The 27004-nt window shown below is 43.9% G+C and overlaps 1 protein-coding gene across 1 annotated transcript in view; it reads left to right on the top strand.

Moving 5' to 3' along the window:
* The first annotated feature begins 1513 nt into the window (after positions 1 to 1513).
* LAMC1 (laminin subunit gamma 1) overlaps positions 1514 to 27004 on the top strand; it is a 174107-nt gene continuing 148616 nt past the window's right edge. The window contains exon 1 of the mRNA XM_053243832.1: positions 1514 to 2143. Within this exon, the coding sequence (XP_053099807.1) occupies positions 1765 to 2143 (379 nt within the window). The 5' untranslated portion in view covers positions 1514 to 1764. The remainder of the gene's footprint in view (positions 2144 to 27004) is intronic.

The raw sequence follows: 27004 nt of genomic DNA, 5'->3' as shown, positions 1-27004 counted from the left end.
GCTGTTGTGTGCTTACTCTGTGGTGAGGAAAAGCCACTCTGCATATGCCCAGAAGCACTTTATTAAAGCTTAGCTGTTGGACTTTCAGGACACTGGGAAGTAAATCAGTGGAATTTACTTGCAAATAAGACTCAGGGCTGGCTTAAGCCAGGGGCCAAAATGGCACCAGCCAGGAGCACACTCGCTGGCTCTGCGGCGTCCGTGCTGCCCGCCATCATGTCTCCCACCGGTCCCATAAAAGGCCTCCAAACCGGTTCCCTGCACATCCCTAGCCTCTTCACCATGGGCTTTTCTGTCGGCCAGACTACATTTCCCAGCAACCTCTGTAGCGAAGGGGGTGGCCAGGTCAGGCCACGGGGCGGTGGAAGCAGAGAAAACAGATTAAGCGAGCGGCTGAAGCAGCAGCCCCTTAAGCCGCCCAGTGCCCAGTAACTGTCTCTCCCCAATTCCTGTGTGATGAGTCTTTTTTAAAAGTGGCTTCGTGAAAGCTCTTTCTTCTCACTCTCTTGGCGGAGGATTGGTCGGTGTCAATACCGGCTCCCCACCCCGTGCCCGAACAGTGGTAGTTCCTTTCCACTCAGTCTCCAGTCCGGTTGTGCTCTCCTAGGGCTGCGCGATTAGTTGTTTCAAGTTAGAGCCACAGCTGGGGAGTGGTTTTATCAAGGCGCCCTGCTCCCTTATTTTCTCAGCGCTTCTGCCATTTTATAGAACTTTTTAAAATCTTGCTCTACAGAAGGTGTGTGTGTGGAGATAAATTGTATGCTTTTTCAGAGTGTTTGTGTAGCCTGAATTTTTTAAGAAAGAGAGGTTTGAAGGCTGTGTGCTCTTCCTTGCCAGTGCTGGAATACCCACTCCTTGGGAGGCAGGGGGGGAAAGCAGGTCCCTCAGCAATTCCACTCATTGCTGACTGGGAAACGTTGAGGGGCTGGCTGGCGGCCCCTTCCCCAGTATTGGCCTCGCCCCTGCAAGGACGCAGGGGACTACTTCGGCCAGGGGCACCACAATCTCGTTATTTATTTTTACGTTTATATCCCGCTCTTTCTCCGAGGAGCTCAAAGCGGTGCACATGTTTATCCTCACAACAACCCTGTGAGGTAGGTTAGGCTGAGAGATACCTGACCGGCCCAGAACCATCCCTTGAGCCGGCACTGATTAAGCAACATTCACATAACACGAAATAGGACGAAAAGCAGTAAAAATCGTCCCTACGATCGCCGCGCTTGCCGCGAGTTGCACTTTAGTGTGTGCGTGTGAATTGCAGATATTTCAAAGGAAAGGGGGGGGGAATCCTGTCGGCACTGCAGGAAGTTCAGGATTTGCGATCTCCTCCTCCTCTTTCCCCCGAGGGCTCCTTTTTTTGCAATACATTCTCATGCGGGAATTCTTTCTTCCCCTTTCAAAGCATTCCAAGAAGGAGGCAGAAAAGGAGGAGCGTTCTTAGCTTAGGACCCCAGTCAAATCAGTCAATCCCCATTTTTGCCCTCCCCCTCCTCCACCGGAGGGCTGCGTATCCCAGCGTGCAATGCGGGTGCCCCCACCCTTTAGCAAAGAGAGTGAGTGTGTTACATGCATAGTTGTTGTATGTGACTGTTCTGCTGCTGCTGCTCCTCCTCCTCCTGCAACCAGCCGGGCCCGCGTCCGCTTTCCTTGGAAGGCTGCAAGGCGAGGAGGGAGCGGCAGGCAGCTTTTGCTGGAGACCACTTTTCGAGGTGGGGAGGAGTATTCCTACTTTAAGGGGAAGGAACAGCAAGGAACGGAGCGAGAATGACTGCCCGGCTGCGCCTTGGGCTGTTCTCATTGCTGCTGCTGTGCGGGTTGTGTAGCGGCGCCATGGACGAGTGCGCGGACGAGCAGAGCGGGCGGCCACAGCGCTGCATGCCCGAGTTTGTCAATGCCGCCTTCAACGCCACTGTGGTGGCCACCAACACGTGCGGCAGTCCGGCCGAGGAGTACTGCGTGCAGACCGGCGTCACCGGGGTCACCAAATCCTGCCACCTGTGCGACGCTTCCCAGCCTCACCTGCAGCACGACGCCGCCTTCCTTACCGACTACAACAACCAGGCCGACACTACTTGGTGGCAAAGCCAGACCATGCTGGCCGGGGTCCAGTACCCCAGCACCATTAATCTCACCCTGCACCTCGGTGAGTGAGTGGCGCAAGCTGGGGAGGGGCTGGGGTAGACTGGATGACTCTGGGGGCCCCACGGTGATGAAACGACTCCTGAAACGAGAGGCTTGACTTGCGTGAAGGTTCATCGAGTCTAGCATTTGAGTTCCACTCTTGCCTTTCTTTGCTCTCTTTGTTGTCTTCTCTCTGCTGTCGACAACTAGGTTTCAAGCTCCTCGGGGCAGGGGACTGTGGATTTTTGTCTGGTTTTGCTTGTCTGGTTTTCTGGTACGCCGTGTACATTTGGTGGTGCTATTATAATAGTAGTAATAAGAACAACGTGCAGCCAGATGCTTGTGGAAGGCTGTAACCAGGATGTGAAGGGTTGGCTGCCCCCTGCAGTTTCCTTCACATCTGATACTGAGAGGTATGTTGCCTCTGACCATGGAGGTTTTGTTTAGTTATCAGGATGGATAGTCATTATTCTGTAAGCTTGTTTAATCTATTTTTAATGCTGTTCTCACATCTTTTGAGAGCAAATCATGCGTTGTGCCCTTCGACTTGTGTCTGGAAGTCTTTCTCACCAATCTCAGATAGCTGGAGTGACTTCTCAGTGCTGATGGGAAGTAACTTGGTGCCTGTTACTCGCTCTGTAGGACTGAACCTTGGACTTGTGATAGACCTGGGAGCTAAGCCTTGGTCAAACTGAGCCCTAGCTGCCATCCTGTAGCTTCATGATGAGAGGGGGATTGTCTTCTGCTGCTGTTCCCCCTGTGCTGCTCTTGTTGAAGACTTGATGTCTTTCTTCCCAATGCTTGAGAGCGAAGCCAGAATTCAGATGATCATGGGTCTGAAAAGACATTACTAGTGGACTCAGGTGTAGCTCATGCATAGTAATTAGTAATGGAAAAAGCATTCCTCAGAGCAAGTGCAGTGTGTCTTTACCATAGCAAGCTCTAGCCTATTGTCGTGGGACCTGGAGGACAAGACTGCTCACTTTTAAAGTGGCGATCAACTATCACCACTGAAGGTCTTCCACCCCCACTCACCCCATGATAGATAGATATTTTTTTTACGGCCAGTGGCCAAAACATCCCATGTGAATTGGCACTTAGTTCCATACCTCTCTCCAGGACCATCCTTAGAGAGCTCTGGTGGGGTGCAGGGCCTGAGGCGAATCAGCCAGTGTGGGGGGGCCTCCTTCCAGTTAATTTTAATGGAGGTTAAAAGAGTGAGGCCTGGGGCAGTTGCCCTGCCCTAAGGACAGTCCTGCCTCTATCTAGTAAAACTGCTGGATTGAATTTCAAGCAATGATTCTGCACTACAGTCGGCTTCATAAATGGGTGTGTAAGAGCCAGAAACAGACTGAACCATCCTGGACATGTATACTGCAGAGACTGGATGTGTGGAAACAGCCACTCCCCTAGTTAAGAGAAGCATCTGGACATGTTGTAACTTGTTTAGTCCAGTGGAAGAGATTACAAGTATATGCCCTACTCAATGCCAGGCATGAGAAATGATTAGCCATTGCAATTAAGCCTAGATATGTTTTCGGAAGGCAACTCTGTTGACAGGTGAGTTTTGCCTTGGCTGCTACCAAGATTTTTTGGGGGGGGTGGGGAGGGGTCAGTCCTGTTGCTGTTGGTGATAACAATTGAGCAAAAGTGGTTTTTAAAAAATGCAGGGTTTTTTCCTACTGTTCTGAACATCTTATTTGTACTTGTTTTGATCTGTGGTTAAACTGATAAAAGTATCTGTGTTATCTATGGTGGCATATATTGTGTTAGAGGCCTTGTCCCAAAAGCTGAGGCCAGATATGAGTCTTTAATTAGTATTCATCAGCACAACAGTCTGAGATGAGCTGTTGTGCTTAATTGACTCTTGTGCTTAATTTTTGCAGATGAGGTGAGATATAAGGCCTTCTGGTGAGTCCATGGTTGAGCTTTCTTGTGTGTCCCAGGACTAAGGCAAGGCTGATGGTCCACCTATTTGTCTGCAGTGATTACAATTGGTGGTGTTATTGGATAAGGGACACACAATAATCTGGACTGCAACTGTGGTGACACAGCTGCATCTGGTACCACCTCTCCTTTCTCCTTCTTCCATTGCATGCTAATTCTACACTTTGGCATCTTTTTTTATCAGCAATTTGGTTTAGTTCCAGAATGGAATGACTAAGAGCAGGTACTTATATGAGTATTTTCCTTACATGTGAGCAATCTATTTTAGAGAGAGCGGCAGAAATTCTTGTCTTGAACTTTCTAGAAGTGCCAGTCCGAAAGAGTGAAGATGGGTGGTGGTGGGGACACAGTATTTGTTTTTAATTGTAAAGGCTTACTATTTAGCAGGGTGAGAGCAGAAAGTAGATGTCAAATACAGGTGCATATTTTAGCACGTGGTCTATGCACACTTACTCAGAAGATAGTCCTACTGAATTTAGTGAAAAGTACCCCTGCCCTATGTAAGGTTTACTTGGCATTTGAGTGCATTCTAATGTTTTAATAATAGCCTGTTATTGAAGTTTGTGGGCTGTTTCCTTCTTTAAATCTGCTTTGGTCTGGGGGAGGAGCGGGTTTAGAGATAGCATTACCTGCCTTTTATCTTTCTCTGGTTAAGAACACATCTGCAGGCATAGCTTCTTCACCACCTGCATGTATTGTGTAGCTAATTGGAGCCTTGTGCCTAAACTGACACAGTAGACTTCCTTTTCAGTGGCTAGACAAGGGACTTTACTGTTTCCCCTCCCTTCCCTTCATAATCCCACATTAGCAGTTACTTGCAGTTCTGCTCTCTGTGCTTTTAAAGTTGTGAAATCTGCTCTTTCTGGATGTCTTCAGCAAAGTAAGCTTCCTCCCTCTCCCACCTTCTGTGCTAGTGTAATATGCATTCGTCTTTTCCCATAAAAGGACTCGGTTTCCTCTTCTTATCCCTCCCACCACCCCTTAATAAATGTGGAATGGATATTTTTCTTTCCTAGCCTTCAGCCTAATCGCACCCACTCCTCCTGTTCACTTGGAGATGGTGCAAGGGTGTTCTTTAGAGTGTGCTTTCTAAGAAGGTTCATTTCTGTATCTTCCTGAAAAGAAATGATCTGTAAGATTTTTTCAGGTTAAATATTGATTGATTGATTCCGTTCACTTAACAGGTCAGTGCATAATGAAAGTAGGAAAAATAATTGAAAGCTTTTGAAGGAGTGAAGTGGTAAAAAATATGCTCCGTATTCAATGCCATGTTGCCTTTATATATCTGGAGACTTGAAATAAACACTTCAAAGGAGTGTTCTGTCTCAGGGTTAAATTGTTGCTTTGTAATGGTCAAACATAATTTAAAAAGGTCACAAAGCAGTTTCACAGTTAATCCTGTCGCAAGAAAAGCAAAAAGTAAATGCGCTGGCTTCAAACAGTAGTAAATTGTAGAGACTGATTTCTGCAGTATCTTAACAGGTTATTCCTCACTGGATTTGTCCCTTCTTTGAACAATGTGTGTGGTGGAGCTGGGATTTTGGAGTCTGCATGCAACCTTTTATTTAATTTTTTGACAAAGTAATTCTGAGTGTGGTAACCTTTTGGCACTTCCTGTCTGTAAATGATCGAATGTTGTGCACCTGTGAGGCAGTAAGTCTAAATTCTGAGATTTTTTTTATTATACCGGTAGTAGCAAAAGACAATTGATGAAGAGAAAATTAGTTTATTCGGCCTGTTACCCTGTACAATTAATCTTTTTTTGTTTGTGAAGTGAAAACTTCAAGTTGGGAAAAATGAGATGTGAGTAGCTTTTGCTATTTGATGGTAAAATAGAATAAGACTGAATGGTGTGTCGCAGTACAGAAAATTGTCATTTTGTTTGAACTAAATGGGATATGCAGAATAAGGAGATGCTTTGTTTGGTGTTTACATATGAAATTTGGAACAAGGGAGAAAGGTGTCAAAGATTATATTCTGTGGCAATGCTGAAGACTGCATATGGATTTGTCTTAAAATGAGACTAATGTGGTCCCATTTTATTGGATTAACACTGATTAACTCAATGTTAATTCAGCATATTTGAGCCGAATTATATTGTGAAAGCTTTCTACTTTGTGAAATTCGGGTCACCAGTTGCTTTCTCATAGCACTTCTGATGTGGTAGTGAAATAAGATGCTGCTGCTTCAAAATGGTCAATACTGCTAACATGCTTTTAATCAATACTGAGTGAATTATCTGTGATTTGGAAAGCTCAGGGACAAAATGATGGAATGGTATTGTGGAATGAGTATGATGATAACATATTCTTAAAGAGGGAACTGAACACTTGAACGTTTTAGACAGTATTGATGGAGATGGTGAGAGAATCCAGCGTGTCTGGAGTATCTTATGGCGTTCAGGATGACTTTATTACAGATGTTACTTAGCATAGAGTAAAATTATAACTAGTTTTTCTTGGGACTGCCGTTGAAGACTTGCCTACAAGCCTCAGTTGGTCTATGATGGAGTTATTCAGTTTCTGGTTGATAAAGGGAGTCTGTCAGGCCCGATTCAAGGTGCTGGTTCTTACCATTTCAAGCCCTTAATGGCTTAGGTTTGGTGTGTCTTCAGGAGTACCTTCTACTAGGTACCTCCTTGCTCATTAAGGTAACTGAAGTTTTTCTTTGAATTCTGTAACTTACTGTAATTAGATCAGAGAAGATGCAGAGCAGGCCTTCTCTGTTGTGCTGCTCACTTCAGGGAATTCGCTCCCTTAGATTATTTAGCTTCTGCTGGTTTTAAAATAGCTTTGCTCTGAATGGCTTTTGCTGGTTTCTGCTGAGCATTTTGATGAGGATTTAGTGGTGTAATAATCTGTGTCTTTATAATGACCTATATGTTGTTGGATAGGCAACTAAGAATCTCTGTACAAGTAGTGTTTCAGATGCTCATCATTTCTATAGCTAAATGTTTCAGATGCCGTATAGTGTCATGTATTGTATATTAAGCAAGCTGTCCTTATAAAAGACATAAGTTTGGAACCACTTATATCTGGATTATTTGGGCTATTAAATATAAACATATCAGAAATGGGATATTCAAACTTTTATTTTTAATGTTAATATCTTGTGTGACATGCTATACCTATCTTTGAATGACTTGTGAATTATCTTAAAACTGAAAGGCAGGATAAAATAAGTTGTGAAGGGCAGGAGGAGTAGCTCACTGTAACAATATCCACAGTAGCTATGTGTACAGGTTAACAAATTGATTGTCTTCATGGTAGAAAATGAATAGTGGAGGCAGATCTGTCCTCAATGGGCTTGGTGTTGCCTGGAAACTCTGTTCTGCTATTGTGATTATTATTCTAGGTTAGAACTATAGAAAACGTGCAATATTGAGATAGGCATAGCTCAACTACAAATATAGATCCCAGAGCTCTTGAGGCAAAATGTTTCACGTGACTGCAGTTGACCCTCTCTGTTTCAATTCAGGTGACTTCTTTATTTTGAGGACTCTAGGATGCAGAGTTCAAGAACCGTGTGCATTTCTTGTATTATAAGCAGATATATAACCATCCGTGTGTGTGATTCACACACATGGTGACAGAAAAGGCATTATGGAAATTCTGAGATAAAACCAGAGGATTGTTTGTTTGTTAATTACGTTTATATCCCGCTCTTCCTCCAAGGAGCTCAGAGCGATGTACTACATACTTAGGTTTCTCCTCACAACAACCCTGTGAAGTAGGTTAGGCTGAGAGAGAAGTGACTGGCCCAGAGTCACCCAGCAAGTCTCATGGCTGAATGGGGATTTGAACTCGGGTCTCCCTGGTCCTAGTCCACCACTCTAACCACTACACCACGCTGACTCCATGTTGGGGTGGAAGGTCTTCTACCTTCCCTACAGTACAACACAGTTGGCTGATTAAGACATATCTTGGGAGCCATGGTTTTTTGGTCTAACTTTAATTACTTTGAATGTCATGTGAAACCTGGGTTAGACCTGGGCTAGACCCAGGCTCCATGTGATGTCCCAGAGCTTGAGGAATGTGCGCTCCCTTCCTGTTCCCTGTGTGAATGTCTGCTTCCTATCTAGGCTACAATATCTGTAACTCGCCTTGAACCTTGTGTATAGGCTATTTGAATCAATTAGATTAGAATGTTGAGATTGGTTGTATTGTCTGAATCCACAAATCCTGGCTTAATTTAACCTAGATAGGAAGTAGACGTTTGCACAAGGATGAGAGAAGGGAGCAAGTGTTCCCAAGGCTTAGGAATGTTGTATGAAGCCTTCACTCTAACTGGGGTTATGCACAACTTCTGAACCGGTTCTGGTCATCAAACCATGGTTTATTGTAGACTGACAAACTGTGACTGAACCCATGGCTTGAAGTTGGTTTGCAAACCACATGTTCTGTCTGAATTCACAAACTGTTGATAAACCACTGTCTATCAACTGTGGGTCTGTTGGCCCACCTAAATAATTTTCTATGCTATGGCAATAGGAGAGAAAAACTGTGCAGAGCTGATACAGGGAAATGGCCTGGCAGTTAAGACCTGGTGGATCCTTCACGCTGCCATGCATAACTTGGCAGTGTTATACGTGAAGAGCGGATCTTCATCTGAGAGCAGCAACCTGGTATAGTCATGGTTTGAGCTGCCAGGTTACTTGCAAAATAGCGGAAATATAAACCTAGTCTGAATGTCTCCGTAAAAGGGGCAAAAAAGGAGTACATGTTCTGTGGTTTCTGCCTCCCCAGTGTCACAAGGACAAAGTTTTTCTGTAATTGGGTTCTTTCTGAATTTGCCTTCCAGTCAAAATTAACTTGACGGCACACTTTACATTTACTACAGAGAGAAGGGCATGACAACAGGCAAGGGTATAAGCCCTTCTGTAGCTTGGGATTTCTAGCTGTGACAGGTATGTGGTGAGGGAGGCAGAATCAAAGGTAGTCTTAAGAATATTTTGGCTCCCCTTAATCATACTTAACATTTACAAGAGTTTAGAGTTCAGAACACTTTAACTATCAATAAAGCACGTGCGCTGCTCTGAGTTTCTTGGAGTAAAAATTGTGTGAAAATTATTTCATTCTTATCCACCCTTCCTCCAAGCAGCTCAGGATAACAAACCTGGTTTCTTGAAGCTGCCCAAGTAATGGCTCACGTCTTCTTCGGAAGGCCCTCCTGATATTTTCAGAATTATAGCCTTATAAGAAGGATAGAACATAGATATAAACCCACATAGAGAGATTGTACCTTTTCTCTTTGAATAATATTTTAAAAAAACCCTGGACCCATCATTCCCTGGCATTGCCAGACAGGGATGGGAGAGACTCCTGCCTGAAATTTTGGAGAAGCTGCTGCCAGTCAGAGTAGACAATACTGAGTTAGATGGACAATAGTCTGATGGTATAAAGCAGCTTCCTATGTTCCTACTTTACTACAGGCGTTCAGCCAATTATTTAGATAGTTCTTCCAAATCAGTCTTTGAACTTAAGCTTTCCCCCCTTCTGTCCACTCACAGTTTCCTTGTTCTAATACTTCTTACAGATCCCACTCTTTAGCAGTCTCCTTTCCCCTCATTTATCTGGACCATCCCGACTCGTAGGCCTTTCTGCTTTTCTTGGCCTGTTCCTCTGTCAGGTCCTTTCCTTCTCTTTTTCCTTTGGATCCTGTTTCTTCTGCCTCCTGTTTTCATAGACATTTCTACTTCTATAGCCTTCTGTTGGTTCTGAACAGGTCACTATTGACAGCAGCTTTTAATGTATAAACTTGCATAGTTCTTTTGTCATAATCAGTTTGGCAAATTTTATAGTAGTAGTGTGGTGGCAGGTTTGGGGCAGAAGAAAGAGGGGATATGGTCACAGTTTGTAAATAAGTAGAACAACCAACTATTCTGGCACCCCACATGTTGGATCCATCATAGTTTTTCACATGCATCTTCACACAAAACTGAGGACCAGGGACTTGTATTGACATAAAACGCTGAGGTTTTAAATGAATATACAATTTGCTTGTGATGGTGTTCTGTATTTGTGGAAATTCCAGAAAAGTGACAGTTCTTTTTGGCTAAGGTGAGACACCTAGCTGTAATGCTGGCTTCTGTGCTTTAATAGGCAAATTGTGTCACCTTGTCAATAGATACTTTTTTATAGATCCCTTCAAAATGAAGATTAAATAATCTGGAAGAAATCTCTTGGCTGAGAACTGTGACTCTAACTGTGCAATTTGTCAGGAAATCCTTTCAGGACTTTGTTAAATCAAGGCCTGGGAATACCTTGCTGAACACTTCAGTGACTTCACTGTGGTATTTGTGGAGCCCTGAGGGGACTCTATTTTAGTTAGTCTCTCACAAAGGCTTGATTTACATTTTGCAGGTTTCAACTTGAGTAGTTAAGAGATCAGTTTTTTAATGACCAGCAGTTGTTCAGCACAGTTATATAAAGCTGCTGTAAAGCTCTTTATCACCACCCTTTACTCTTCTTAAACTCTCAGAGGAAAACCTAATTCCTTTCTCCCTGCATCCCTTTTCTGCAGCACTGGTGCCACTGTAGGAGACACTTGGGAATACTATACATGGCTGAGTATTTATTTTAAGGGATAGAAGGAGTTGGGGACTGTGTGGCATTTTGCTATACAAAATAGCTGCTATTTGTGGTCTTGGACAGACTTGTCATGAAGGGATTTACCATTGGCGCTGGTGCTTTCTAGCAGTCTCATCTGCAGTTTTTAGTATTTAGTTATTGCCTGCTCTTAATACTTTTGTGATTTATGCAGAGGGCTTGAGGCTCTGGTTGTGTATAACAAATATGATACTTTGGGCCAATGAAGACAAGGCTCATTTCAGATTTCACACCAGACCATGGTTTGTGCTAACCCTCGTTCAGAACTCATGTGTTACAGTAGTTTGTTTTGCTTTTATTTCTGTCTGCTCAGCACTCACATTTCTATTGCACTGTAGACATGGAGCTATGACTTGTCAATTCAGAAATAATGCCAAATCGTAGTTACTTCAAATTATAGCTCTCGATTCTGACTTGCTGGTTAGCTGAAAGCCATGCCTTGTCAACTGAGGTGTCCTTCCAAGTAATGATTCGGTTTCCTTATCCAGGATTTAGTGTGATACCTGAATTGAAGCAAAGTGAGGCTCTCTTAGACACAGTTAAAAGGAAGGCAGACTGAGACTGGCCTCTGCACTGTATACTCTCTCCTACCATTTCCTTCTCTTCCGGATGCCCTTATTCTACTTGTCTTAATGATGTTTAAGATTTATGTTGGAGCTAGCCTTAACTATGTCTAATACTAACCAGAGCCTTGAAAATACTTCCAAGCCAGCTTTGTTTATAAACCTACCTTTGTTTATAAACCTAGCTGCTGCCAACATTTTTCCTAGCTTGTGTACCAGACCATAGCTGCCTGACAGACCTGTACTTGGGCAGTGCTGAAGCCAAATAAGCTGCACTGTTGTTTTGGTACCATGTGGTGGTGGCTTGTAGCCTGGCCATCTCTGCACTGTACTGTGCATTTCTGGGGCATGGGGTGGGGGGCTCCTTCATGAGATGCAGACCCCCATACTGCCCCAACAAGTATGCTTGTGGCGGGTGGCATGGTGGGAGAGGTATCCAGGGAGCATGGGAGAGGTAATCCTTCCAGAACTCCCTGCATGCAGTCCCAGCCATCACTGCCGGGGCTCTGCTTTTTGTAAACCAGCCCGCTTCCTGCATCGGAAACACACGGCGTTGTGCTGTGAGTGGCTGCCTTTGCGTGGTTAAAAGTATCCAGTGCAAAGTATCCAGCTTCAATACTGCCAAAGCACAGGTGTAATGCTGAAAGAAAGAAAGAAAATATCATTGATTCTCTTATGGGAGAGATCGGCCTATTTAATGCATCCAAAGGCAACAGCAGTCTGGGCTGCCTTCAGTTCTTCAGGCCACGCATTCTTTTTCCTTCAGTTTGTCCATGGTTCACTTCAGTCCCTCTTCAAGGTCAATTAGCCAAATTCCACACAACGAGTTCTAAACTTTTTCTTGTCTTCTCCCCAACAGCACCTCCAAACCGGTATGAGTTATTCTGGTCACCTTGGGATCATACCAGCCAATCTGGTCTGCTGCAAATGACTAACTTTAGTGGCCCAAAGGGGGATGATACACCCATTATCCTCTGATACGATGACAACCTACTTCGTTGCTTGGAGAGGATTACTCCTCACTTCAAGCAAGTTGCTGTTAACTTAGGTTGCTGTTAACTATGTTGTTGTAAGCCGTCCACAGACATAAGTTTGGGGCGCTAAACAAATTTGATAAATAAATAAAATAAACTTAGATTTGAAGCAGACTTGTAAACTTTAAAAAAACTAAGAACATAAAATGGCCTAGCTCCTATGACTGAAGCACAGTTCTCCCTACCCCCCCCCCAAAAAAACCCCACCCTAGTAACATCTGGTACACTGTGTGTTAAAGAAATAATTGATGTATTTCTGTTTATTGCCAGGTTCTGCCAATGAGCCAGCTAAAATAATGGATACTAGTTTAACCCATCCAGAGCATCTGCGAGCTAGAACTTGATTGCTCCCCTCATCCCCTGCCACAGCCCCCCTCACCTAAGAGATCTCTCCACCCTCACCTGAGCTGTGTTCCTGCTCCTCCTCCTCCATCTGGTTGCTACTATCCCCCTCACCCCTCTTGGTTGCAGCTGCAGCGTTGCTGGTGCCTATTGGCCAAGCTGCAGCCCCCTAACCCCAGAGACCTCCCCACTCTTGCTCCTCCCCACAGGAGGAGCAGCAGCAGCAGTGATTGACCGGGCCCTTGCTCACTATTGCCACGGCTGCTCATTCCCCTCAGGCCGCTGACAGGCCCGGGCCCGCCCCTCACCCTTCATTCTTTCTCTCTTCCCCTCCCTTTTTTACTCTTTCTCTCTTTCTTTCTCTCCCTCTTTTTCTTTCTTTCACTCTTTCCTCCTTCCTGAGTTAACAGATCTTGTCCATTTTGTTTCTTCATCTAATTCATACAGTGGCAGACTCCTTCTCCTGAAGGGGCTCTTTCCTCCCTCATGACGCCTCTCTTCGAAGTCCCCTGCCCACTATCCAGCTTAGCTCAGATTCCTCTTGAGATACTGTGTTTTTTTTTTACACTTCATGGTACAAATGGAGAATAAATAATAATGCTTTAGATAGGTCAAAGCTTTTCATGTAAATTAGCTCAGTAATCCTTGCAAAAACAACCACCACCACCTTGTAAGATAAGTCAGAATTATTATCCCATAGCTGTTTAAATTTTGAGTGGCAGGTGGTGCAGACGTTTGACAGCGTTGCTCCAACCAGTGCTACCTGGCTGTTGATGAGGACAGTAGGGGTGGGTGGGGTGGGGTGGGGTGGGTGGGTGGGGAGGCAACTGAGCCCTTCAGAAGGAACTTACTGAGCCTTCAAGGTGCAACAAGGTGAGACCAGGTGGGGCTTGGGGGCTTCTGCTGCTGCCTGCCTGCCTACTCCTGCTTCCCCTGTGGGGCTGTTGCCTGTAGGTAACGTCTGTGGGGAGTGAGTGCAGGACTAGGACCAGCCCCTGATTGACTCAGCTGTTCCTCGGGTCATCTGCTCAGTCTTGGGCTTTATAGGAGCCTGCTTATGGTGGTGGGCCCGCCACCAGCGGGGTTGCCACCAAAGGGAGTCGCCCCTTTGGGGGAGCCACTTATGGCGAGAACGAGGGTGAGGGCTAGAGGGCTTCTGTTTAATTAGGTTTAGCTGTTTGGGAATTGGGTTGAAGTTGCTGCAATGTGTTTGGGTTCATCTGGAGATGGGGAAACGGGGCACATTCGTTGACTATGGGGCAGCTATTCCTGTGGTGGTGGGTAATAGAAGAAGAAACGTTGGCAGGTCAGCAGGTTGCTCCAGGGGAAGGGTAGTGAGAAATGTATTAGCTGTCTCTCCTTCCGGCTGTCCTGCCAGCTCTTTGACCTCGGGGAGCACTGCCAACAACACACTTAGCCTTACCTTGCTCCTGTGCAATGCCAGGTCTGTCCAAAATAAACCTGAGGTCATCCATGATTTGATTATGGATGAGGGAGCCAACCTGGTATATATTAGCGAGACTACGTTGGAGGAGGCTAGTGGTCCAGTTTGGTCCCAGCTTCTTCCTCCAGGATATTCTGTAGAGGAGCAGGTGAGGAGACATGGGCAGGCAGGTGGAGTGGCTGTGGTCTATAAGTATAACATCTCCCTCACTAGGGTCCCTGTTAGGGTATCGGACCATATTGAATGTGTGTACTTAAATTTGGGGACCAGGGATAGATTGGGACTTCTTTTGGTGTATCGATTGCCCCACTGCCCAACGGAATCCCTTACTGAGTTCATGGACTTGGTCACGGAACTTGTGTTGGAGTCTTCCAGACTTTTGGTGCTGGGGGACTTCAGTGTTCTTTTTGGGACCAATTTGTCCGGGGCAGCTCAGGAGTTCATAGCGGCCATGACAACTATGGGCCTATCCCAAGCGGTCTCTGGACCGACACATATTGCAGGTCACACACTTGATTTGGTCTTCTACTCTGATCAGGGTGGTGTTCCTTGGGTGGGGACTCCTTTGATCTCCCTGTTGTCATGGACGGACCACCATCTGGTTAAGGTGGGACTTACAACCACTTTCCACCTCTGCAGGGGCGAGGGGCCTATTAGAATGGTCCGCCCGAAGAGGTTATTGGATCCAGTAAGATTCCAAGAAAGCCTTGGAGGGATTCACTGTTGGCTTTGCTGGTGATCCTGTTGATGCCCTGGTTGAGAATTGGAACAACTTGCTCACCAGGGCAATAGACACGATTGCCCCCAAGCGTCCCCTCTGACCTGCTTCAAAACTGGCCTCTTGGTATATGGAAGATCTGTGGGGGTTGAAGTGGCAAGGTAGGCGACTGGAGTGCAATTGGAGGAGGACCTGACTTGAATCCGACAGACGACGAAATAGAGCACATTTAAAGATCTATGCTCAGGCAATACGTACTGCAAAGAAGTGCTTCTTTTCTGCCCGTATTGCCTCTGCGAGTTCACGCCCAGCGGAGTTGTTCAGGGTTGTGAGGGTACTGGTATCCGCCGCCCCCCCCAAACAGAATTTGGAGTCACCAGTTACCCGCTGTGATGTGTTTAAAGAGTTTTTTGCAGATAAAATCTCTCGGATTCGGGACGATCTAGATGGAGACTCCAAAGTTAATTTGATGCCTGAACTGGAGGTGTCCAGCAACTCCTCTTATGCGATTCTACACAATCGGTTTCAGTTTGTGACTCCTGAGGATGTGGACAAGCTGCTTGGGGCGGTGAGGCCTACCACTTGTTCTCTTGACCCTTCCAACATGGCTTGTTCTATCTAGCAGGGAGGCTGTTGTAGACAGCCTGGTAGAAATCATAAATGCTTCTCTGAGGGAAGGCAGGATGCCTCCTTGTCTTAAGGAGGCAATCCTTAGACCTCTTCTAAAGAAGCCTGCATTAGATTCCTCAGAGTTGAGCAATTATAGGCCTGTTTCCAATCTCCCATGGCTGGACAAGGTAATTGAGAGGGTGGTGGCCTCTCAGCTCCTGGCAGTCTTGGAGGAAACTGATTATCTAGACCCATTTCAAACTGGTTTTCGGGCAGGCTATGGGGTGGAGACTGCCTTGGTGGGCCTGATGGATGATCTCCAATTGGCAATTGACAGAGGAGGTGTGACTCTGTTGGTCCTTTTGGATCTCTCTGTGGTTTTCAATACTGTTGACCATAGTATCTTTCTGGAATGCCTGAGAGTGTTGGGGGTGGGAGGCACTGTTTTACAGTGGTTCCGCTCCTACCCCTTGGACAGATTCCAGATGGTGTCGATTGGAGACTGTTGCTGTTCGAGATCTGAGCTTAAGTATGGTGTCCCTCAAGGCTCTGTACTTTCTCCAATGCTTTTTAACATCAACATGAAACCACTGGGAGAGAGCATCAGGGGATTTGGAGCTGGGTGTTACCAGTATGCTGAAGACACCCAGATCTACTTCTCCATGTCAACTTCTTCAAGAGCTGGCATATCCTCCCTAAATGCCTGCCTGGAAGCAGTAATGGGCTGAATGAGGGAGAATAAACTGAAGCTGAATCCAGATAAGACGGAGGTACTTATTGTGCGGGGTCAGAACTCTAGAGACGATTTTGATCTACCTGTTCCAGATGGGGTCACACTTCCCCAAAAGGAACAGGTTCGTAGTCTGGGAGTACTTCTGGTTTCATACCTCTCCCTGGTTTCTCAGGTTGAGGCGGTGGCCAGGGGTGCTTTCTATCAGCTCCGGCTGATACGCCAGCTGCGCCGGTTTCTCGAGATCAGTGACCTCAAAACTGTGGTACATCTGTTGGTAACCTCCAAACTGGTCTTCTGTAATGCATAGAATTACTTCTGTAATTCTACGTGGGGCTGCCTTTGTACGTAGTCCGGAAACTTCAGCTGGTTCAGAATGCAGCAGCCAAGTTGGTCTCTGGGTCATCTCGGAGAGACCATGTTACTCCTTTACTGAGAGAGTTACACTGGCTGCAAATAGGTTTCCGGACAAAATACAAAGTGCTGGTTATAACTTACAAAGCCTTATGCGGCTTGGGCCTTGGGTATCTAAGAGAGCGTCTTCTTCATTACAAGCCCCACCGCTCATTGAGGTCATCTGAGGAGATCCGTCTCTAGTTACCTCTGACTCGTTTGGTGGCTACACAGAGACGGGCCTTTTCGGTCGCTGCCCCGAGATTGTGGAATGCGCTCCCTGCTGAGATACGATCCTCTCCATCTCTGGCAATTTTCAAAAAACACCTGAAAACCCACCTCTTCACCCATGCTTACTTAGCATCTTACATTTTGGGGTTTTTAAAAATCTGTTTTATTTAAAATTTAAAACCTAATTTTGGCGGTTTAAATTACTGTAATTGTTTAATTGTTTTAAAATGTTATTAAATCGTTAGTTATATTGTGTTTAATTTGTTTTAGCTCTTTACTGTTTTAGTGGTTTGTTTTAACTGTAAACCGCCCTGAGCCATTTTGGAAGGGCAGTATATAAATCAAATAAATAAATAAAATAAAAAAAGAAAAGAGTGGGAGAGGTTCGCTTCCTGTTCCACTGCAGACCACGGCTAGGCCAGGAGGGAGCCTTACTGGGAACAGCTGCAACCACAGCTCCAGTGGCCATCATGGCCATCTATCTCCTCACAGGGCACAACACCCGAGAGGTGAGACAGGAGGAAGAGGACTACAAAAGAAGCAGCTTTCTTGGGTAACTAGGGATCTGCATGCTATTTGACTTTTGCTTTTTGCTTCATGTTGTCCAAAGGTGTATGGAGGTCTAGGTACTGTGTAAGGAACTGTAAAAAACATTAAATAGTTTTTTTCTTCACATTGTGATGAGTGGCTGTTAAACTTGAAAATAATTCTCTTATGACTTGGACTTCTTGAATTAGGCTAAGTAAACTATGGAGAAGAAACCCTGGTGGGCCTTAATTAAGAGTTTCACAGCATAAAGAGCACATAGCCATCCTGTTCCTTTTGCTGGGTTCCTGTTAAAATTTCCTGCTCCTCAGAACACTTTCTTATTTCATTACAAGATGGAAGTAGTGGTCATATTCCTAGCTGCAGGGGAAACTTGCAATACTGGTAGTCTGGCCAGCTTCAGGAGTTTTGAAGATTTCAGGTGCAAGACAGGGTGGGACAGAGGGTGGGTAGCAGTGAAGAAAAGGGGTGTGTGTGTATGTGTGAGCATTTGTGTGGTTCCCTCCAATATTTTTAACCATGTAGACTCATAGGTCTGGTTTGGATGTTCGGGTTTGTCACTATGAGAATGAGCCTTGGAGAGCTGTGAGTGTACTATGGCAATAACAATGCCCTCTCCCTCCCCTCTTTCATGTGGGAGAGGAACAGAGTTAAAGCTTCCAATCTGAACTGAATTACAGGCTCTTATTTATGAATGAACTTGGGAACAGTGGCTTACTTGACAAGCAAAACCAGAATTAAGTCATGATTTTTGGATACTGGTTTGTTATCCAACAGTGGTTGACTAAGCTAGTGTTTCCAAGTTTGTAAGGAAAAGGGAACTAATGACTTAGTTCAAATGGAAAGTGGAAGCTTTAAATCTCCTGCTCTAAGAGGAAGGGAGGGGACCATGAATCCAATGTAATGGTAAGCCATGGTTTCCTTCTAAGACTAGACTGGACCAAATGTTCCTTTGGACATCGTTCATGACTCATAACATGCCACAAAGATAGCAGGAGACAAAAATGTGCATTACACTCCAAAGGCATCTGCAAAGCAGCTGGTGGCTTCAGATTATTTATATGTGTGGGAGCTCATTATACAGTATTAAACATGGCAGTCTTTTTTGACAGTCAGACATAATGTCTCAGTTCAGTCTCTTCATTTAATCTGTGGGTATGTTGTATAATGGGCCTTTGTGGCTTTGTTTGTTCTAGTTAGAGCATGGAACATCATTTAAATTGGAGAACAATTTTATGAGAGATTTATTTATTTAAAATATTTATACCCCGTCCCTCCAGTACACTACTGCTCAGAGCAGCTTACAACATTAATAAAATAGATACAATGTAAAAATAAGACTAATAAAGTTAAGTTAAACATGTATGGTTTGTTTAATATGCTTTGTTACTTCAGCAACCCCCCCCCCCCGCCCCTTTGCAGTTTGGTAACACGTCTGGCTGTACCATGATGCTGACATAATAGCAGAATTCTGGCCCAGTTCCTGTACTAACTGGATGACAATCCTTAGGTGTGCAGGGTGGTCATGTGCCTTCCCTTCTACCATCCACCTAAGGCAGGGCTGCTCAACTTCAGCCCTCCTGCGGATGTTGGCCTACAACTCTCATAATCCTTGATTGGCCACTGTGGCTAGGGATTATGGGAGTTGTAGTCCAAAAACAGCTGGAGGGCCAAAGTTGAGCAGCCCTGACATAAGGTAATAGACTGCATATGAACCAGGGTCTTCCCAGCTAACATTCTTAGCCACTCTGAGTTGGTTCCAATGATATGCATGGCGGCAGGCTTGAAGGGGAGGAAAACTGTTCTTGTAAGTTTGGAGTTCTCTCATTGCAGTGCTCCTGTATCTGAATAGACTGAATGAGTGTGTGTGTTTGTGTGTAGAGCAGACTGGCACTGACTCTACAATATGCTAACACTCGAGTATTCCTGTAAAGAGAGAGATGCCAAACATAAGGGCTTTCCAGTCTGGTTTGCAGCAGTCTTACCTTGTTCACTGAACCACCGTCAGAACTAGGAAAATGTGGGGCAAAAGGAATGGTTTTGCCAATAGCTTACTATATGTTGCACTAGCCATTGGTGAGTTTTGTTAACTGGCTTCTGCAAGGTGGGAATGCTTGTCTTGGGGTCAAAGCAAATGTGTATGTCAGAACTTGACAAATTCCTGGCATCATGGTGCCTAGAAATTTAACTGTGGTGCCAAGACTAGGATATTCAGAGACAGAATCATGTAATAAAATTTGAATTTGTGCGAGGCAGCCCTGTTTCCATTCTTTAAAGCAGATAAAGAGAAGTCTGTCTACCTCCTCTTTCTGCCCCCTTCCCAGCTCCCATCACCAAGTCTGGCAATTTTGCCAAATGTCCATTGTTTTCTCCTAATTTTTTGAGCTGGCTGCTAGATCCAAAGAGAATTTGTCAAGGCCTGGTATATGTGCATGACACTTTTGGATTATGTTAATGTCTAAGAATGTCTAATATTTTTAACAGTTCTCTTTTCTAATTTTAGTATCTTACTGATACTTTCCTCACCAAACAATTATGGATGTGGTCTCTAGATTAATTTGATCTGCCAACCCAGTTTGAGTGTGGTGCATCTGGTGTTCAGGCTATGCTTAATTATTTTAGGGCAATCACCCAATTTTTTTTTAATAAAAACCCTTAATTGGTTAAGTGTTAATAGTTAATTGGCTTAGAAAATACATCTATTATTAAATAAATCCTTTAGAATAAATCTGAAGGGAAAAATACTCGTTTGATTTTTAGATAATTCCTGCACATGTCACAGCAAGCATCACAATATAATAGAAGCATTTCCTCCAGTGTATGTGGGTAAGTGGGAAGGAGGAATACCTCTCCTAAGCTGGAGGCTGTCTATCTCCCACCTCTACTGTTTGGTAAGCACTTAAATTTGAAGCAAAAACACATCCTGTTACCCAGTCACGGAGCCAACTCTTTAACTGTTCAAAAGTTGTAATCGATTATCTTAGTTGATTAGTGAGCAAAATGTTGCAGCTTTATAATGTGCGTCAAGTGAAGTTTAGAACTCTGTATACATAACCAGGGAAGAATATATATCAGTGCTTTTTGGTCACATGTGGGGCCTAGGGCTCTGAAATAGTGGTTGACCCCCCCCCACCGCCCGTCCCCAGCATTCTCTGCAAGCATGAGTTAACTTATTAAATTAAATTACACGAATCATTGCTCCTCTGCTTTTTAAGCAGGCTGGTTATATATACATCTGTACATACAGATAGCTACTTTCTCACACCCTGAGAAACCTTTTTCTCACATACTTGGTCTTGTTCCTTGCTGTGTAGGATTCTCTTTAGGCTTAGTGTGTCAATGTTTTCAGAGGCTTATAATGTAGGTTAGAGAGCATGGTGTTTTATAGAAGGACCAAAAGGGATTTTAGGTCTTATCAGTCGCATATTCAAACTTCTGTTACAAAAGCCATGTGGGACAAACAGCAACCTTTTACTTTGGTAGATGGGGATGCTGATGTTTGAAAATGCATTAAGTATATCATTTAAAAAATATATTTCTCAAATAGTTCCCCTTCCTTAAAAAATTAAATGGAAAATAGTGGTATAATGTGATGACTTGAAACAAATAATAATTACGTCTATTTAGCAAAAACAAAACAAAATGCCTTGTTTGTTTAGAATAAAATCCAGTGCCAGGAAGAATGGTTACTTTTCAGACTTAGAGCTGGTTTTCAGTAAATCTTAGTTTCAGTCCTTCACTTTTATTCTGATGTGTTTATTATTAGCTGGTGTCGTTCAGTGGTCAAGAGTCCAAACTATGAACTAAGTAGCCTTCAAATTTATCACTTCTGCCATAACTCAATAGACAACCCTAACCCACCCATCTACAACATGGGAACTGACCTGTCTTTTCAGGCTTGGTGTAAATATTGCAGCAAGATAATGTAGGTGGAGCATCTGGGAATTAAAAAAGGCTATACAAATGGAAGTGGAGAGAAAAAGATCAGTTCATCCACGTTGGAACAAAAAAAGTTGAGTTTTTCAGGCTTTAATCCATTTAGGATGAGATGGGCCTCTGTAGTGGCATGGCAACATTTAATTTCTGTCTTACTCTGCTAGATTACAACATAGTAAAAGTCAGAAATGCATAAATAAGATTTAAATTCTTAAGCCTTCTCTTACCCTGCCATTTCACACGATAAACCATACAAGATTTAGCCCATTGACAGGAAGTTCCTGTAATTCTCCTGGTAGAAAGTTGGGATTAGAGAAATGTGCTTCTGATGAGAGGGGAATTCTACAATGTTGACAGCTCTTGCATGATGTTGATTACTTCCTTTGCCCCTTCGTCCTATTGTATCTTGGATATTTATTATTTAATTAGATTCTGCTTCATCCCATGCACCTAGGCTCCCACAATCCCAAGCCAATAGCCAGGGATTATAGGAGTTGTAGGCCAACATCTGCAGGAGGTCCAAAGTTGAGCAGCCCTGCTGTTGAGAGTCCCGAAGTAAAGAGAATTCCACAGTTGAGGTGCAGCCACTGGAAACACTTGTCTGTATTAGGGATGTGCGTGTAACCAGTTCCGTCCACTCCCGGGAGGACGGAGGGGGTCGCTTTAAGGGGCAGGGAAGATGCTACCTACCTGCCAGCCCTTGCTCTGCTGCTTCCCCCACCGCCAACTCTCTTCCGAAAGGCAGGCACGCGGGGCTGCAGCATGCACGTCAACCATCTTCCAGCTGCAAGAAGGCACACTGCAGCCCTGTGTGCCTGCTTTTTGGAAGAGCGCCAGCGGGGGGGAAGCAGCGGGGTGGGGGCTCACATGTAGGTAGTGCTTTCCTTGCCCCTTAAAGCAACCCCACCCCCTCCAAATGAGTTTGAACACCGGTTGCCGGAACTGGTTCAGCACTATTAGAATGGAATGATGGATGCTTCCATGCACATCCCTACTCTGTATGTCTCTTACATGGTGCATAGATGGCATACCAGTGCACCTTGTATGATACCTGTCTGGTTCTAAAGAGCACTGAAGAGATGTGATATGTCATGAATGTATTGTTGAGGAACCAGTGTGATGTGGTGGAATATGTTGGCCTTAAACCAGATAGAGTTGGTTCAGTTATAAATTCAGCTGTGAAACGCTCTGGCTGATGTTGGGCTAGTCACTAACTTTTAGTTTAACTTGCCTCACAAGCTTCTAGGTATAAAATGGGAGTTGGGGAGGCAACCATGTATGTTGCCCTGAGCTCCTGATGGAAAAAAGGTGGGACAAAAACGATCTATAGTCACATATATTAAAATTGGGTTGAGTGTGGCCAGCTAGCCTAAAGACATCCAGTGAGATTTGTAACTGAATGTGAAACTGAACTTTGTCTAAAAGCATTCCAGAGCAGTGATTGAGTGTATCATGGAGTGCTTTCATGGTAAAATGTTCCCTTCCCCCACCGCCCCGACTTACTCGTTTTCTGTGCGGAGGGATTTTTTTGTTATGAAGGAACATTCCAACATGTGAACTCTCACCTGCAGTCTGAAATGGTACAGCCCAAACAAGGGTTAACCACTTTAGTGAGATTTGGGAGAAAAGCAAAAGTGGCTTTTAATTACTTCTGGAAGGGGCTGTCTTGGAAAACGGTATAGTACAAGTACTCTTTCAGTTAGTTCTGGAGTACATCTAGTACCAACTCTGTGTCTGTGTTTGAGAGAGAATATACTCAGGACCATGCCTGTATGCCCCTCTTCCATGAGCATGAAAAATAAGACTGGAGCATATATACTCAGCTTTTTAGTTTTCAAAAAACAATTTTACAGAATTTAACAGTATTAAACAACACATTGTTGGGAAAATATATTGGTAATGATAGTGTTAAAATCATAATTAAAAGGGGGGAAGCATAGAGCAGCACAATCGAATATGTATTTATTAACTTATATTTTGTATGCCACCCCAAACTCACATATCTGGGTGGTTTACAACAAAATAATGAATAAACCTTCCTAAATCTAACCTTGAAGTCTACACCTCAGTTTTCTGGCAACATACAGCACATAAATGTGTATCATGCCAAGAACCCAAAAAGGGTGGATATGATCTGATACTTGATTATCCCAGCATACTACAAATAAACTCCAGTTATGAATAAATCTGTCTTCCAGCCAGACACTACCTTGCCACTTACTACAGCTAAATTCGTACAAACCACAATGCCCCAAAGTTTAATAATCCTATCTTGCCAGGTTGGTGAGGTAGGGGTTTTCTAGTTTTTACTGATTTATCAATCTAGCAGCAGTTAAACGATATAGGACAATTTCCCTGTCTTCAGGGTATACTGGTGATTTGATATTGCGGCACAGGATGGTCAGTGGATCAAAAATAACCCATAATGTCACTAATGCTGGTAACAATTGGTTTGCGAAATCCAGCCACTACTGGGCATTGCTGAAACATATGAATTAAATTGGCGCATATACTTTCCACATCTCCCGCACTGATTGGTACATGCTAGATAAATATAATGTCATCTTCTGGGAGTTGCATATGAGTGCATTAATAATTCTTTTAAATTCACACTTATGGAAAATTAGGTACTTTCCACAACCAAGTCCATGTTGCCTCTAGTATAATAAGATCTATATCTGCTTCCCACTTGATTTGATATGGGTTTTTTGGGGGGTGTTGAGGTTTTTGTTTAAAATGTTTTTAAGGTTTTAAGTGTGATCTTTATGGAGTTTTAGTGTATCTTAACTTTTATAAACCACCTTGGGATGTCTTGTGAAAGGCGTTATCAAAATTAAACATATATTGGTGTCTGCTTGTGTCAAGGTTAGTCAGTGATTTGTATATGTGACTTAGCCCCACCCTCTTGTGTGTTTGAAAGCATAGATTCATAATTGGTAAGCTTATGAGGAACACCATAACATCTAATGAGCATCTGTATTATATGTCTAATTTAACAATATTGAACTCAAGGTTTATTATTTCCCATCTACTACTTAATTTGAGAATATGATTTAATTTCCCTCCCTGGAGGTAGGTCTTAACTTATCTAAAAGTGCAGAGATCATAACTTATCCAAAATTGGATATCTCCCAATAAATCCTTGTTTTGGATTTTTGAGTTAAAATAAAACACTGTTAAGGGAGATAATGCTAGGTTGGTTTGTTAAAAAAAACACCTACATTTCTAGCCTTTCTTCATATCCACAAAGAAACACTCGAATATATGTGGCTTGAATAAGAATTTCCCATAGCTGTGGATTTACATAACTAGCAAAAACAGAATAAATTATGCAAATTCAATTATCTTCAAAGTTTGCATAATTTATGAGTCACCTAATGGTGCAGCGGGAAATGACTTGACTAGTAAGCCAGAGGTTGCCAATTCGAATCGCCACTGGTATGTTTCCCAAACTATGGGTAACACTTATATCGGGCAGCAGCGATATAGGAAGATGCTGAAAAGCATCATCTCATACTGCACAGGGAAATGGCAATGGTAAGCCCCTCCTGTATTCTACCAAAGACAACCACAGGGCTCTGTGGTTGCCAGGAGTCAACACTGGCTCGATGGCACACTAGGGGTGTGCACGGAACCGTGGAGCTGCGGTCTGGCACTGGGGTGGGGGGTTCCTTTCAGGGTGGGGGGAGGGTTTACTTACCCCTCCCGCCGCTTTCCCCCCTCCAGCGCGTGTATTCTCGTTAGTAATCGGGGCAGCAGGATACCTCCCTGCCTCCCCTTTCCCTGCTTTCCTGCAAAAGGCTTCAAGAAGCCTTTTGCGCATGCGCACGTTGCACGTGTTTTTTGCAGCCAAGCAGGGAAAGGGGCGGCTGGGAGGTATCCTGCCGCCCTGATTACTAACGAAAATATGCACGCCGGAGGGGGGAAAGCGGCAGGAGCGGTAAGTAAACCCTCCCCCCCTTAAAGGAACACCCCACCCCAATCCATCCGAACCCTGAACCTCTCTTATCCGGACCGGTCCGAAGGCCTGTAGGATGGCCTCCAGACCAGTCCGGGCACATCACTATGACACACTTTACCTTGCATAACTTATACAGGCTGCAAAAGTCTACTTTTCTTTATGCATACCATATTTACCCAAATCTAAGATGAGATTTCTCTCTTCCCCCCCCCCCACCCCCCCGGTTCTTTCCTGGGGGAAATATGGAGGGGGTCATTGTAAATTGAGAGTTCTCTTTCTTTTAGGTAATACAGGTAAAACTTGTATTTAACCTCTGTCTTTTAAAGCATCTTCTTAAATTCAGAGTCTCCTATTCAGGTAAATATGGTATTTTGGATCTCCTGAGTGTACATACTTTTTATTTTGTTGCAGAGCACATACAACCCCGAATGTACTCTGTAGATCTTGAGTAAATTGTAATTGCCTCCCCACCACCACCACACACACACTCGACCCCACTGATGGAAGAAATAATGGTTGCTGAAACATATTAGACCATGAGAAAGTTGTGGTGTTTGGATTATAGTTTGAACAAATAGTTATTTTCTTCAAAGCTGATTTCTAGCTGCTCTCTTAGCAGCTAACATCTGTATTATTTCAAGAAATTACAAAATTCCAGGAAATAACTTACTGAGTTAGTTGAATACCACACTCCCTTGGAGACCTATTGGCTTATTAGCCCTCCCCCCCCATTGCTAAATATAGATATTATATTGTTAGTAGCTTTTTTTGTGTTATATGAAAATATGAGAAGCTTCTCCCCAACACAGTGGCATAATAGTGAAGGGGTAATTTATCACCAGCTTGCATACTTTTGAGTTCAGTGAACTGCTTTGCCCCCCACCCTGTTTTCACTAAAACGGAAGCTGTTGGATTTGTATGCTGTGGTTAATGGACAGGACAGTGAAAAGCAGATGAACATCAAGGAGATGAGGATTAGACCTGCATTGTGGTATTTAAAATGCACAGATTTATATGAGGGAACTTTTGTGGAGTTCTTGTAACACATTGTGCCTGACAGTGGAATCTGAAAGTTGTTTGGATCAGCTGTGATGCAGCTGCAGGAATATCTGTTTATGGTATTGCAATTGCTGTTGGAAACTTGGTGTTTTGTTTACAAGCCTTACAGAACTATTTTGCAAGTCCTTGCTGGTTCTCTGGTGTAGATTTGACATAGTTTTGTAGAGGACATTGACATGGTGCATTTGAGTCAGAATAGTTTAACTCTATTTGAACATGTTCTGACTTAACCCTTCCCTTCCCCAGTGTCATTGCTGCAACCCGTCATTTCAGTGTTCTTGGTAGAGGCCTGAGTCTTTTTTCCCCCCTCCTCCCTTCCAGAAACTAGCACCAGAGTGAATCAAGAATGCTTTGGACTTAAAACACTCTTGCTCCAAATTCCAAGTTCTCCTCTTCAGGCTGTTCTTGCTCAAAATCTGTGCAAAGGGGGGGAAAAAAGAAGCTGATGGCTGCTGATATGTACAATGATGCATGTCTCAGATCTTCTTCTCCCCTGTCGGCAGTGTTCAGTGGCTGGGTGTGCTTTACTGTGTTAGGTTGCAGGCACAAAACTAATGAGATGTAATGTTGCTTCTCTGGCCTGGCGCACTATGCCTTTTAGCTAGCTGATTTCTGACTTTAAGCAAATATGCTTAATCTATATTAATAAAAAAGCAATATAGAATTGTTAGCTTAAAAACTTTCAATATATTACATGAGCTTGGTCAATGTTTTGCCCCTCTCTTTCCATCCTAGTTGCCCAGTGTAACTGCACTTGTCTGC

This window comes from Hemicordylus capensis, chromosome 4 (genome assembly GCF_027244095.1).
Source record: "Hemicordylus capensis ecotype Gifberg chromosome 4, rHemCap1.1.pri, whole genome shotgun sequence".
NCBI lineage: Eukaryota > Metazoa > Chordata > Lepidosauria > Squamata > Cordylidae > Hemicordylus > Hemicordylus capensis.
The sequence above is the reverse complement of the archived record's forward strand: the minus strand, read 5'-3'. Positions and strand labels throughout refer to the sequence as shown.